This window comes from Cataglyphis hispanica, chromosome 5 (genome assembly GCF_021464435.1).
Source record: "Cataglyphis hispanica isolate Lineage 1 chromosome 5, ULB_Chis1_1.0, whole genome shotgun sequence".
Taxonomy (NCBI): Eukaryota; Metazoa; Arthropoda; class Insecta; order Hymenoptera; family Formicidae; genus Cataglyphis; species Cataglyphis hispanica.
Window position 1 is genome coordinate 6,360,298 of NC_065958.1, and position 13,827 is coordinate 6,374,124.

A 13,827-nucleotide genomic window follows, 5' to 3' on the forward strand; every position below is an offset into this window, starting at 1 on the left:
CCCTAATCGTCTTGCGCACATGAGAGTATGTATATATATCAATGTATTATCATGTATATGATGGGGAATGTGTTCCTCTCTCTCGGTTATCATATGTGCTGTCAAATGCACATATAGAATCCAGCAAATAAGATCTTCATTCATTCAACTCCAGAAATCAATACACATAATGTGTTCATAAAAATAATATTTTTATTTCGAAACAAGAGCTTATTTTAAATTGAGAAATTTTTATTATTACTTCTATATTTTTTTATTATTTCCATTATCGTTATTTTTATTATTATCAAATTTTAAATTTTCTCAGCGTTATATATTTTTTTGATTTCGAGAATTACAAAGAAAAACAAATCACAATAGCGTTAAAAATATTTGTAAAATTATGATCTAACATGAAATGATTTACGCGGATATTTTAGCATTAACGATGTTAATATGATAATACTACGCAGAAATGCTTCTTCAAAAGTACGCTGGTTATCCATCTTCGACGGATCGAAATAAAAAGCCAGAGACAGACCATAACGATTTTAATAAGAGCACCGTGGAAATTATGTATAATTATCCTAGAAAAGCTCTTTCATATTCATGTCTCTTGGTAAACAAGAGAAATTTAACGTAATGCGGTCGAGAAAACGGGGTCCCATCATCATTACCGGTTTTAATCATCACCAGAATCACTAGTCGCAGTGTGCGGGAGACCGTGAAAGATAAACATTAGGTACAGAAAACAAACGCGGTTCGCGGCATAAAGTTTTCAGGTTAAACCGTTCTTATTAACGACCTCATAATTAAAATCAAAATCCACATTCTGAAGTGTTTGCTGCTCGATATCTTTAAGAAGGAGATTTTAATTTAATATTATATATATATATATATATATATATATATATATATATATATAATATTATAAGAAAACATATTTTTATTATGTTATAAGAAAACATATAACACAAAAAATTAATTACATATTTTGTGTTATATGTTTTTCTTTTTCTCGCACTCTTCTGATATTTATTGCCATTGTTTGATGATACAATATTTTGTGATTTTTATATGTAACTTTATGCAATAACAAATCGCTCTTCTTTTTTCCTATCGATCAATCATTTCTTTTTTCAAATATAACGATTCATCTGAGGAAACATCTTGGTCGCTATTTATATCAAGCAAAGATATATATGTCACCACCAAGATGGATGTTTCGATTTAAGGAGAAATTAAATTACGCGGTCAGTTGTACTACTGTTTTCCCGATGGGCCAAGCAAGCAGGAAATACTGACTTTGGTTTCGCGTATAACTGATGATACTCAGTAGACACGGTGGAAAAAGAGCGTTCTCGGGTCACGCAGTAATTACCTTCTTCGAATAATTAATTAATCACCGTGAAGGGGGGAGGGGGTTTTATTATATAAATTTTATCAAATATAATGCGAGCAAGAACTTATTGCCGCTACAGTTTGTTTTAATATTAATTTATAATTGAAACACCGCGCGTGTTCCGATAATTTATTATTGTGCTTGTTATATGATTTTTTTAATAATAGGTGATCAATTATTTGTTATTTATAATTCGTTTTAAAAAAATAAATAAATTATAAATGAAAGCTATTACTGTTCCTGAGAATTCATTCACTTTTCATATACTTATGTGTGCCACTTATGAATTTTTTACATTCTTTAGCACATAATGCAATGAATAAATCTCTTCCTTTTAATTTGCGAGGCATAATTTTGATCTCTTTGATAATGCATGAGCCGTAATTTCGACTGATTTCGATGGAAAACTGGCAGAGAGTAGTGGCATCCTATTTACGGAATGATGACATAATTTTTGTTTATTTATTCAATATTTATTTAATTTATTATTGGTATAAACCGGAGCCAATTTTCGCTAACAAACCGGTTCATTTCTGGTTTCCATATTCATGTAATAGACCGTGGCAGCCATTAAAAATGTTAAATGTCGGTACGTTTAATGAATAACATTATGGTATATCCAATGAGAGATTAGCTAAAAACCAAAATAAAACTAATATAAAACCAACATAAAATCAAATTAATCCGCATCGTTTTGAGAGTTAATAATATATCTTTTTAGAGCCTACGGTAATAAAGGCATATCTATTATAAAATCCTCTATCATATATTTATTATAAAAAAAATTGTCGGTAAAAAGTAAAATACCTATTTTGATAAATATCTTTTTTTTAAAATAGGTATTTTAATTTCTACGGACAATAGGGCAATTTATATATATTATATATATTATATATATATGTACACATAAATTTCTCTTACTCTAATATTTATACAAACGCATTATTTGAGCAAAATGCAATTAATACATTTCTCTCTAATTTCTCTTTTAATTCAAGATTAATATCTGTTCAATTAAAATGTTAATTAATTATTTAATTAATGCTTTCATGTAAAAAAAAAAGATTATCAGGCGAGTTAATGATGGTAAGAAATTAAAATTGAAATTGAATAAAATATACAATGAATATATATTCGCAAAAATGAAACAGGGAGAAAACATCCTTAAATAACCATACATTTAAACAAATTCTATAATAAAGAAGATGTATGAAAACTCTGTATAATGAAAGAGCCACTTATGTGTATACAAATTCATATATAAATTACAATTTTTTTACTATCTCTCTCTCTCTCTCTCTCTTGCATTCTGCACGATTATGCAAGTTTGTATTTAATAAGCTCTGTTTAATATAATTTAATTTAGCAACTTTAGTAAACATTGGTCGGTATAACCACATTCGTTGCATTTTCATGAAAACTAAGTACACGAGAAGCAAGGGAAATAATTATAACGCAAATAAATTCAAATCAATATATATTAAGTCTAAAATTTTGGTTTCTTTTCCCTCTAAAAAAATTTTTTTTAAGGAATTTTTGTTCTCAAAATTTATATTCAGGTTTCATAGAAAAAACTTAATATTTGAAAATATAAATGTGTACAAAATCAAAAATTAAAATTTTGAAATTTTTGTTATACATATTTTCGCTAATTCATTTGTCTCGATTAAAGCTAATGAAATGAAATTGTACGTTGTGCGGTAGAAATCAAATGCTTATCAAATGTTTGGAAATGAAGTACTCAAGTTCGAGTATGCTATAAGAATTATGTGCATCGGCTGGAGCTATTAATGCTAATGACATTACAAAAAAAAAGAATTTTTCAAAGAGTTTTTCTTAAACTCAATTATCTAATGTGTACCCTACGCGTTTTACCGCGCTGCTCCGAAATATCGATTATTTCAAAAATCTTTTATTCAGTCAACAGTTCTCTTTCTCTGACGTTATTTCCATATCCCCGTCCGCGTCATTGTTTGAAGTTTACTCAAGAAAGGACTGAGAATTACACGCGAACGAATAACATTCGCTCACAAGCGCCAGCTGTGCGCTAGAACGCCGCATCCATACTAGATTTACGCATCGCAGAGTTGAGTTGCGTTGCGTGGGAGAAATTTTTATAGGCAACATTTCTCTCTAACAAATTCTCTATAAAAATATATAAAAATATGAAAGTGTTCAATATATAAAAATATTAAAAATAGATAAAAATATAGTAAAAAAAAAAAATGAAAATTAATTGTAATTTTACAACGGAATAAAAATTAAATAAATTATGATAAAATATAATAAAATGTAATAATAGAAAAAAATTATATATTCAATATTTGTAACTTTTAAAACCTTCCAATCATTTTCTTTCACATTTTTTCACATATTTTTATTAATTTATTTTACTCTTCTCTTTATAACCGTTTTCTATTTTTTTTATAAAAATTCGGATATAGCGTAATTTGTGTAACAAAATTATTCTAGTTATAATAAATATAAATGGTGTTGTAATATTCATGTTAGCAAGACAGAAAATAACATCAATATTTTCTATCATTAGTTACCTTCATAATAATTCGTACAAAATCAGTCAGATGTGAAATAGTGAAGGTTTTAAAAAGAATAACAAGCTAAAAAAATTACACATTTTCTGATACTCTATAAAGCATCTGCGCTGCTTAAAAAGCTTAAAATCTGATCCTATTATAGTTTGTAACAATTTAACAACAAATCGTGAACAATATTCGCGAAACTATCGCGGATAAGAGGAAGCGATGACATGCAGCTATTCTGGGTATGATAGTTTTCAGAAAGCCAAAGCAATTCAAATGGGTCAACGAGTGCCCATTCGACCAAATTTCGGCCCCAGTCATTTCTTGGACAAACTTCAAACGGCTCTATTTTTACGAAATGAAAGTGGTGCGATGAGAGAATAAAAGAGACAAAAGTACTAAAGTTATGTCTTGCATATGTCTTGTCATTATAAATGAAATTCGAATATCTAACGTAGTTTGAATTTAGCTCGCGAAAAAGCTTAAACAAAAATCGTAAAAATATGAATATTTAAAATTGAAGGAACTATCTAATAGGCTCTTTTATTTCGATTGAATGTTTAACTAGAATTTGTACAACAAACAGATGATAACTTTCTGCAATATATAATTATTCGTAACAAGAATTAATAACGTAATTGTGATAGAGAAATATTATGCTTTTAACACCACAGTTTTCGTTTCTTGAAAATCATACGAACCGTTTCAAGCTTACTCGGAAAAACACGCTGACCAAAATATGGAGCTACTGACCCATCCGCATTGGCATACGCTCTCAAAAAACTGCATCGACAGAATGCATCCCCTCGTTAGCGCGGATAAAATCTCTCCCGATTCGCGATCGAAGTGGCACGGAATATATCGATGCTTTGAGGCGAACTTTTCAATTTGTGCTGAAAAGTCCCGCTCGAGCTAATGCTCGTAATCAATACATTCGGCATGCGTACGCAGACAAACATACGGACGGACAAATGTATGGGCGAATGTACAGGCGGATGGGCACGCAAGACGTCCTCTCGAGAGAGTCGGGATGAGACTCAGGATTGAATTTGCGACGAGAATTATAAATTACTCGAAATTGGATCAAGGAGGATAGGGAGAGGGGAAATGATGTTGTTGGAGATGATATTAGGAATGGTAAACGGGCGAATCAATTTTTGACATCGTCAGATGCGTGATTGAAATTACATACCTCGATGGAGCGCATCGGGTATATTTAACTCGCGAGCGGCTGATTTATTTCCGACCGCAACTACTGCGACAAAGTCATTTATCATCAACATGCATAAATTATTAAAAAAAAATATTTAAAAATTTTTTTTATTTTGTGTGTGTGTGTGTGTATGTGTGTGTTATAATACATATATATAATTAATAAAAAAAAAAAATTTTTAAAAGGATAGAAATAACATGATAGTATGATAAATTCTATAAATTTGTTTATATATTTACGTGTAGCTTTTGCAGAGGATAAAATAATGTTTCCCGAAAATTGATAAATTAATATACATGATTTATTTATTAGGGCCAAAGTGATTTTATCATAATGATTATACTGATCGTACGTATTATCGGCAAATTTTCAATTTGCGTATATAACAGCTTTAGTAGTTTGTTTAGCTTTACGCGAAAGGACGTGAGCCTTTTAATCTACAACGAACGTATGTACATACATATGCCTGTGATGCTTTCTCATTCCGTTCGCTAAATTAATTTGTGGCGCGGGAGAGAGAAAGATGAAATGTGTATATGAGATCCAAATGCAATCTGGTTAACGTATTAATTACGATCGTATCGAAACTGTTGGCTAATTAATATTACGTAATATTGGATTTAACAGTCGGTTCGATTTCAAAATTTCTACAAGAGATACGCGATATCTTAGTAAGCTGCAAAATAATTTCTTTCACCAATTATAAATTAGATTTATTGTTAGTAGGATTTCTATAATATTGGACAGTAACATTAACATTTTTTAATAGTTCACGTGTCTTCAAACGAAATTGTCATGTTACTACAAATTGATGAGCAAATCTCACATATGAGCGATTATCCTATAAAATTATAACAGTGTATATTATAAAAACAATATAATGATACAAAGGCTAGTAACAAGCTTATTTATACCGTATCGAAAATGCGGTTCGATTATAGTTATACAGCGATGCCGGCCGTGAAGCTAAAATCAATACTCATTTGGCTGCTGTCTGCCGCAGCATAGTTTCGCAAAAAGCGTTAAAATCTACCTGAACGTTCCAGCCGGGTATCGAATTGTCGATAAGGTTAAAACGCATGACATCACGACGTACTGATTTGAGGGAGATTGATGAGAGAGAAAGACAGAGAAAACTTGCGGTTTTCTGCCATATGTATGTGTGTGTGTGTGTGTGTGTGTATATGCGTGTACGTGTATGCACCAGGTTAAATCAGTGTATTTTTGGGGATGGTCAGAGATGTGAAACGGTTTGAGGTCAGTGTGTTATACGGCCAGGCCGTGGTTGGTGATTTTTTTGCCAAACCGTTTCCCATGATCGGGCGATTTTAACGGCGAATTGTTTTTCGCAATTTGTGCGAAAAGCGTGCACTATATTAGAGCTCGCCTTTTTATCAAATACGTTTTTGCATTGATAATATGATTGCGAGAATATCGATACTTTGCAACTTATCTTCATTGTGTAACACATATGTCTAAGCACGTGACATTGTTCCTTTTTTTGCAAACCACATAATGGAGAGGTAATTTTTTCGTTTCACGATGATGATATATTTTATCAAGTTAGTAAAGATTAACATAGAAATAAAAATATAAATCATCATGTAGAATGTCGAAAAAAAATAATCAATATAAAAAATAATCATATTTATTTAATAATTCTATAATTATAAGTAAAGCTATAATTAGATATATATTTGGCTCTCGATTTTATCTTGATTTATTAAATAGATTCTCATTTCTCTTCGGAGAGATCATATTTATAATTGTAGATAAGTATATTAACTATAGCAAAATTTAAATATCAAATGATAAAAAATCTAAATAATGTAAAAAAAAATGTATATATGTTTTTAAGAATTTTTGAAATTTACTTTGGATGAGATTACAATGTAATCATTAGTTGTAACTGCAAAATTACATTGCATCTTATGTTAGTTTTTTCCTGCTAGTAAATATTTTATATTCTGTATGTCAAAAATAATATTATGTATAATTCGATATAAAAATTAAAAACACCTCAAATGATCCGATCATATGCGAGCTAAATATAACAGCAAATGACATTGAAAGAAATTTGATCGAAAGCTTTTCATTATGATCAAAAATATATTTCTAGACGTGCAGATGGCGGCTAAGAAGGAAGGAAAGTTTCAGCGTCGTATATTTTCCCCCCTTCTTCCGCCGTTTCCATTATGCATACAACATACTTGATGTGCAAATATGACTGTGCAAAAAAAGAAGTGAGACACAACTTTAATCTCGACTTACCGTTCCGTTCTTCTTTACAGATTTTATATTTCGACAGGTATCTTTCAAACAAAGCAATTTTTCTCGCAAATATAGATGGATATAATCGGGCAGCGTTTGATTTTATATAAAAAAATTGTTTATTATACAGCGATATGTTTCTGAAAACTAACGCGTGTTTAGACCGATATTTACGTTTTTTTACAATGGGAGAAATGCAGTTCGCTAATACAATATCAATGTCATGTTTAGCGCCAACATTCAAAGTTATGCAAAGTAATATGAGTGAATATTTGACAGAGAAATGATTACAATCAAAATTATTGTATACTATTGTCTGCGAATTTTCAAATGCAGATATCAGAGAACACAATTATTATTAATTATAGATTTATATAAATACATATAACAGGTTCTATATATTACACTCTCTTCTATATGGCATAAGCGATCAGAATTCTATTTCAATGTACATATTTTGCCCAATATTATATGGCTAAATTCCCCAATTAACAGTGTCCATTAGTAGAACTTAATAAGCCGTTATAATCCAGAGACAACGATCGTTGTCATCATTCGTGATCAATTACAAACTCGCCTGTATTCAGGCATAAACTTTGCGGAAGGCGAAGGATTATGTTACCCCAACCGAGACCTACTTTTGTACCATGGAGAAAATCGAGTACACCAAACTATGATCCTACTTACATCACACGTCATTGAGCATTAATAATGTACGCATGTATATCGTTCGATAACATCACTTACGATAAGGAAACAATCATTATCGCGTATAATCAATAAATCTTACGCGCTTGGTATATTAATTTGTTCGACGCGTACGAACTGTCAGACTCAGTTTTTTTTTTATTTTAAAAAGTTTATTTTATGAAATAATAATTATCAATTGTGAAAGGAGAATAATTAATTTATCTATTAAAAATGTAGATAAATGCAGCTAATAACAAAACATAGACAAATAATATCTACGTTAAGAATTAATAGTCTTCTAATATATCTGAAAAATAAAAGATAGTAAATACTAACTTTTATCTAGATCGACATTGTGTCGCAGTTACTTTTGTATTATACTCATTATCATATTCATTTATTATGATATTTAACCATCGAATCTCTTTTTAGTTCTCTATTACCTAAAGATCTAATGAATTCTTTCTCGAAACTTTACGAAAGAAAGTTAAGTCTCTACTCACATCGCACGTCGAATCTCACTTCGGTGCTGGACGACATGGTAGGATTGGCATATGCCGGATGGATGGCAACGCATCTGATCGGCTGGCCGTAACGTGATCGCTCGGCCAGAATCTCGCAAACACTGTAGGTCGCCCAAGTGCGCGGATTATCTATCTCGGTCGAGTTTACCTGAGGCCGCAACGTCCTCAGCTCGATGTCGCCCACGTACCTGCATATCGCCCGGAAAATTTGCATTTCCAATGGCTGTTCTGCAACAGCTCTTACTCGCTCCCCTTCAACATTTTACCCTCCTCGTCAGCCTCTTCTTCGGGCCGCGCGCGACTCGCTCTATCTTACGCGCACGTTCCCCGTTTACGTCACTCTCTTCCGGCTCCGGTCCCTCTCGCTCATCCTTCTCGTTTCCCAAGCCTTCCTACCGAGACTCGACGTCGCAGATTATTCCGAGTTTCTCTTCTCTTCGGAAATCTTGGAGTTTCGCTCCGATAAACAACGGCACTCTCGTGAATTGAGCCTCTCTCTCAGTGTGCTCAGTTATTAGAATATATAATACGATATAGTAAGGATAATACAAAAACATCCGGTCTATCTCTCTATTCTATTTTTGACAAATCTGATGTTCCGCGAAAATGGAGGAGAGCGGATCGATATATTCGTTGAATCGTGTATTAAATTTATCTCGAAAGTTATCTACGCAATTCTGAATATCTTTTTGTAATTTTTTTGTGAAAAAGTGAATATATATTTAAACTTATTCATTAAGCTACTCTCTTTTACTTTCTTAATGCTCGGTCGGCAAACATCACGTCTTTCGTAACCCACTTAAAAATTTTTTATATCAAAGTTTAACAGCATGAGTTGAAAATTAATTTTGGCGAGTGTTTACGTTACTCGAATCAGTCACTTTATCCTCCAATTTTCTGTCCTCCATCTCTCTATTTTTAATTTACAAAAGCGTTCAAAATTTCATATATCTGAATTGGCTACAATAACACAAATATAATGCGAAATAACAAATGTTTGCAATGTATTTGCAATACCCGTCCAATAATTGAAACAAATATTTCACGTGTGCATTGAATAGAATTAAAATAAATATCATTTATTTATATATTTTGGAAAATATCTTTTTTTTTTTTTTTTAGGGGGAAGAATTAAAAAAAATTTAGGCAAAAATTAAAAAAATAAAATAAAAATACGATATAAAGTATAAAAGTTTAATGTATATATATAACGTACAAAAAATATTTACTATCAAGATTCATTTGGTGTAACTGTTATATCATTTATTATGTCTGAGGGTTAAGTACAAGAAAAAACATGTAGATAATTAGAGAGAGAGACAAGAAAATTCTTTGCTAGAAAATGTTTTTCTAACAATAACAAGCTATCCGAAACGCGCGTGGAAAAGTGTTTCAAAGCGAGATATTTCAAGCGTAATATAATAAAGAATTAAATAACGACACCCGTAATAATTGCAAGAGAACGTAACAACAACAATAACAATAATGACATAATAATTATTACGATAGCTATCTCGTTCGCGGACGATTGTATTCTTGGAATGAAAACTCGATATTCGCCATCGATTGTGCTCTACGGTCTCTATGCTCCGGTCATAATTAACACGTTTATGCATACTCATATTCCGCATCGTACTGCGTATGTCAATTAGGATAATTCGCAGTGAGTAAGTGGATAAGCGAGAGAGCCCTGAGGACTGGAGCAGTCGGAGAACGGTCGTCTTGTCAAGGGATCCTGTCTACAATTTGGAGCGTAGCTCGATGCCTTATGGACGTCGTCCTGTTAACCGAACATTGCAGGTTTAAAGCTGACAGAGAAAGAGAAATACATAGATATTTTCTCTCTTTTCCTGTCGCGGCTTTCCCTTTTCTATATGCTCGAAAATAACAAACGGAGAGTCATACGATGTCGGAATCTAAGAAAATTTTGCGATTCGCTTTCTCTTCGCGTGAGATTCGCGTCTGACATTTTCTCGTATAGCACGAAATGCACCATGTAGCTCCTTAATTTCGTCCAAGCACGATGCAGAATGGATCATGATTATTCATGGAGCGCATGTTCTGCTATCGACAGCGTCCTCGATGCATTACGTGGAATCTTCGAACAACGGGAACAAGCCCAAAGCACTTCAACCGATCGAAGGAGAGGCGCGCCGATGGCAAAAGATGCCTTGAAATTGATAGTAACATATCTTGATCATTTAAGACATGAATCATTCGCGTGATTATCGAGTCCGAAAATTATAAAATTAAATAAATAGTTTGATGCAAAATAACACATTAAAAATATATATATATATAAAATACATTCGTATTATAAATCTTAGATATTTCTTATAAAGAACAAATATAAAAATGACAAGCGATTCAACCGATTATTTCGTACCGTACGGATTCTAGTTCCCTTCTCTTTATTACAGATATATGTTAATTAATTCGTAGACTCATAAGGCTGAAATTGCCGAATAATTGCGCTCGCAACGAGCGAGCAAACGAGCGGAAGGAACGTGACGACGAAGACGGGAAACGAGAGCGGAGACGGCGAGCGAGCGAGACACGCGAAGCGAGAGATCGCGCGCGCGCGCGCCGAACAAGAGGGTCGGCGGCGCGCACAAGTTAAGTAGTACGGAATCTACGTGCAACAATTACGAACCATTTAATTAGAGGCGAAGGATTCCCATACCGCGCTCTGCATGTGAGCGTAGCGATCTCACCTGCTCGGGCTGTCACGTTGCTGCCGGGGAGAATTAGACGGTCGGTGTACTCTATCTGCGGTCGCTGAGGGCTGACTGGAATGAGAAAATTAGCACGGATTAATCCCGCCGTATGCCGTCGCTCGCGACGACGTATACACCGTTTCGAGAACCACATCAAATGCTCCTTTAACTTTGTACTAACTTCATTATTTTCTGTCTCGCAGAGAAACTCATTCATGTCAAATGTGTACAAATTCACGACATCGCAAAAATATAAATTTACGTGATCAAGTTTTAATATTTTTACATACGAAATAAAATATCGAAATGCACAGATTGTCGGCCGTTATCAATGTACAGATATTGCGACTGATTATTGCGAAACGTAAGGATTAAAAAAAAAAAACGCAAGGATTCTCGTCCCGCTGCGCAGTAACAAACTCCATTTTCACGACACAGGAATAAATCCTGTTGCTCCGTTGCTAATTGTGTCGTGAGATTACCGAGCGAATGTAACATCGAGGGAGTCAGGATGGTTTTACACGGCTAATCGGACTATATTCGGTGTACTATCTTCCTGGATCTGTCATAAATATCGCTCGCCGATAAAAAATTGCGAAACACATTTCACGAGATACGATACCGAATTGTAATGGAGTACGATGTTTAGAATATTGTCGAAACTTTTTCTTACATTTATTTGTTTGCTGATCAGATACTGATTTTTTTAAAAGATGATTGATAAGAAATTTATTTACCTCTGACGACCAGCCTCGCTGGTTTAGATGCTAACGCGTCCTGCGTCGTGAAATCACTTGCGGTTACTTGACATTGCCAGAGTCCGTCATCGAACTCTAAGGTGGCTGATCTCACCCACAATGAGCAGTCACCTTTATCTGGCCCACCCGCCCATTCGTATTTTTTCAGGTGTATACCTATTGGCTAAACAAAAAAAAAATAGAATTATTAGAGAGAAAAATAATTATAATATAATTTTTATATATATTTAATTCTACATATATGCGTGCTATAGTTTCTTTTATCTCGAAAAGAAAATTAAATGTTCACATTTCTTCATGATCCGATTTTAATACTTTCATATAGAAGATTAGAGTCAGAACAAGAATAAATTTTTACATATGTAAAAAATATGATTCCACTTCAAAGATCAAAATACAATATTTCACAACAAATCGATATTAGAATGCGTAGCTTAAGAAATGTCAGAAAGGAAACGATGTGTCGACACATGTGCAGACACATTTGTCATATCGAAAATATACATGTACATTAAAAACATTTACGGTCTAAAATTAATAAAAATCTCGCGAGATTAACAGAAGAAGAAAAATTAATTTTCCGACGAATTTCCGAAACGATGGTCCATGCACGTCAGCACATTTTTAAATCGACGAATCTGGACTGTGACGATCGCTTCTCGTTACTGGAATCCTCTTTCGGTACATCCTACCATCTCTAGTTCAGCTCTATCGTCGGTTGTACCTTCTCTTCCTTCCAAAATGAATCATCGTCGATGTCGTTCGACTCTTCTTTCTCGCGGATTAATTTCGCTGCCGCCAGAAAAGTGCAGGCTTAGCAAGTTTCGCAGTTATAACGCGGTTGTAATTCAACGATCGATCCTGCATGCGGTCGCTCTTTAATTCCCTTTATTTCCCCCTCGCGCCTTAAAACAGTCTTTCCTCTCCCGCGAAATCGAGAAAGCTTTCTCTTGTTCCTCTTCTCGAAAGTTTAATTAAAAATTTCTGTAGCAATTCAAAGTTATTGTTCATCTCTAAGACATTTTAGATATATATATATATATATATATATATATATATATATATATATATATATATATATATATATATGTGTGTGTGTGTGTGTGTGTAAATTGATTTTATATTTAAATTGCTATATATACATATCGCTACTATAATATTTTTATTACTTACATATAATTAATTGTTTTACTATTAAAAATTCGTGACACTTGTTTGTACTTTTTCGCTTAATGCGATAAATTGATTTCTCTCTGCTTTCTTCTTTTCTTTCATCCACTTTCGCGCGATAGGTTATCGCAACAGCTATTATATACCGTGTACATCGTCAGCGTATCGGTCGAGGTCAGATTGTTCTATCTGTAAGTTTGTGTGGTAGCTTTAGAAACGTGTAGCGAAAAAGCTTCGTTTAAAACATCGTTTAAAAGTATTACGTGGTTAACGAGTTTCCGTAATCCGCCGGCGGTCCACTGTCTTAAATTAGTACCATCGCGCTCGCCTGTATATTACTGGGAAAGATATTATTAAGTTCGCTGCAAACTGCTTCTTTGTTCTGATTAAATCAGCCCGATCTATGAAAAATTATAATGATATTTTCAAGAGACTGTCTTCAGTTGCCTGCATTATTTTTTATAGCTTCGAACCAAAATAATTATCCATTTATATATATCTAATAAAATTATAGTAAAAAAATTATTTAATCCAATTAAATTAATTCTTTTAAAATTTGAAAC

General features: G+C 33.0%; 2 protein-coding genes across 9 annotated transcripts in view; one reads left to right on the forward strand and one right to left on the reverse strand.

The window, feature by feature from the left end:
* Positions 1-13,827, forward strand: part of LOC126850073 (uncharacterized) — a 96,320-nt gene that overhangs the window by 13,795 nt on the left and 68,698 nt on the right. The gene's annotated exons all lie outside the window — the stretch shown is intronic.
* Positions 1-13,827, reverse strand: part of LOC126849980 (hemicentin-1-like) — a 144,291-nt gene that overhangs the window by 12,039 nt on the left and 118,425 nt on the right. For all 6 annotated transcript variants that reach the window (XM_050592490.1, XM_050592491.1, XM_050592489.1 and 3 more), the window contains 3 exons: positions 12,074-12,257; positions 11,273-11,408; positions 8,599-8,807 (listed from right to left, as the gene is read on the reverse strand). In XM_050592490.1, coding sequence (XP_050448447.1) covers positions 8,599-8,807; positions 11,273-11,408; positions 12,074-12,257 — 529 coding nt within the window. The remainder of the gene's footprint in view (positions 1-8,598; positions 8,808-11,272; positions 11,409-12,073; positions 12,258-13,827) is intronic.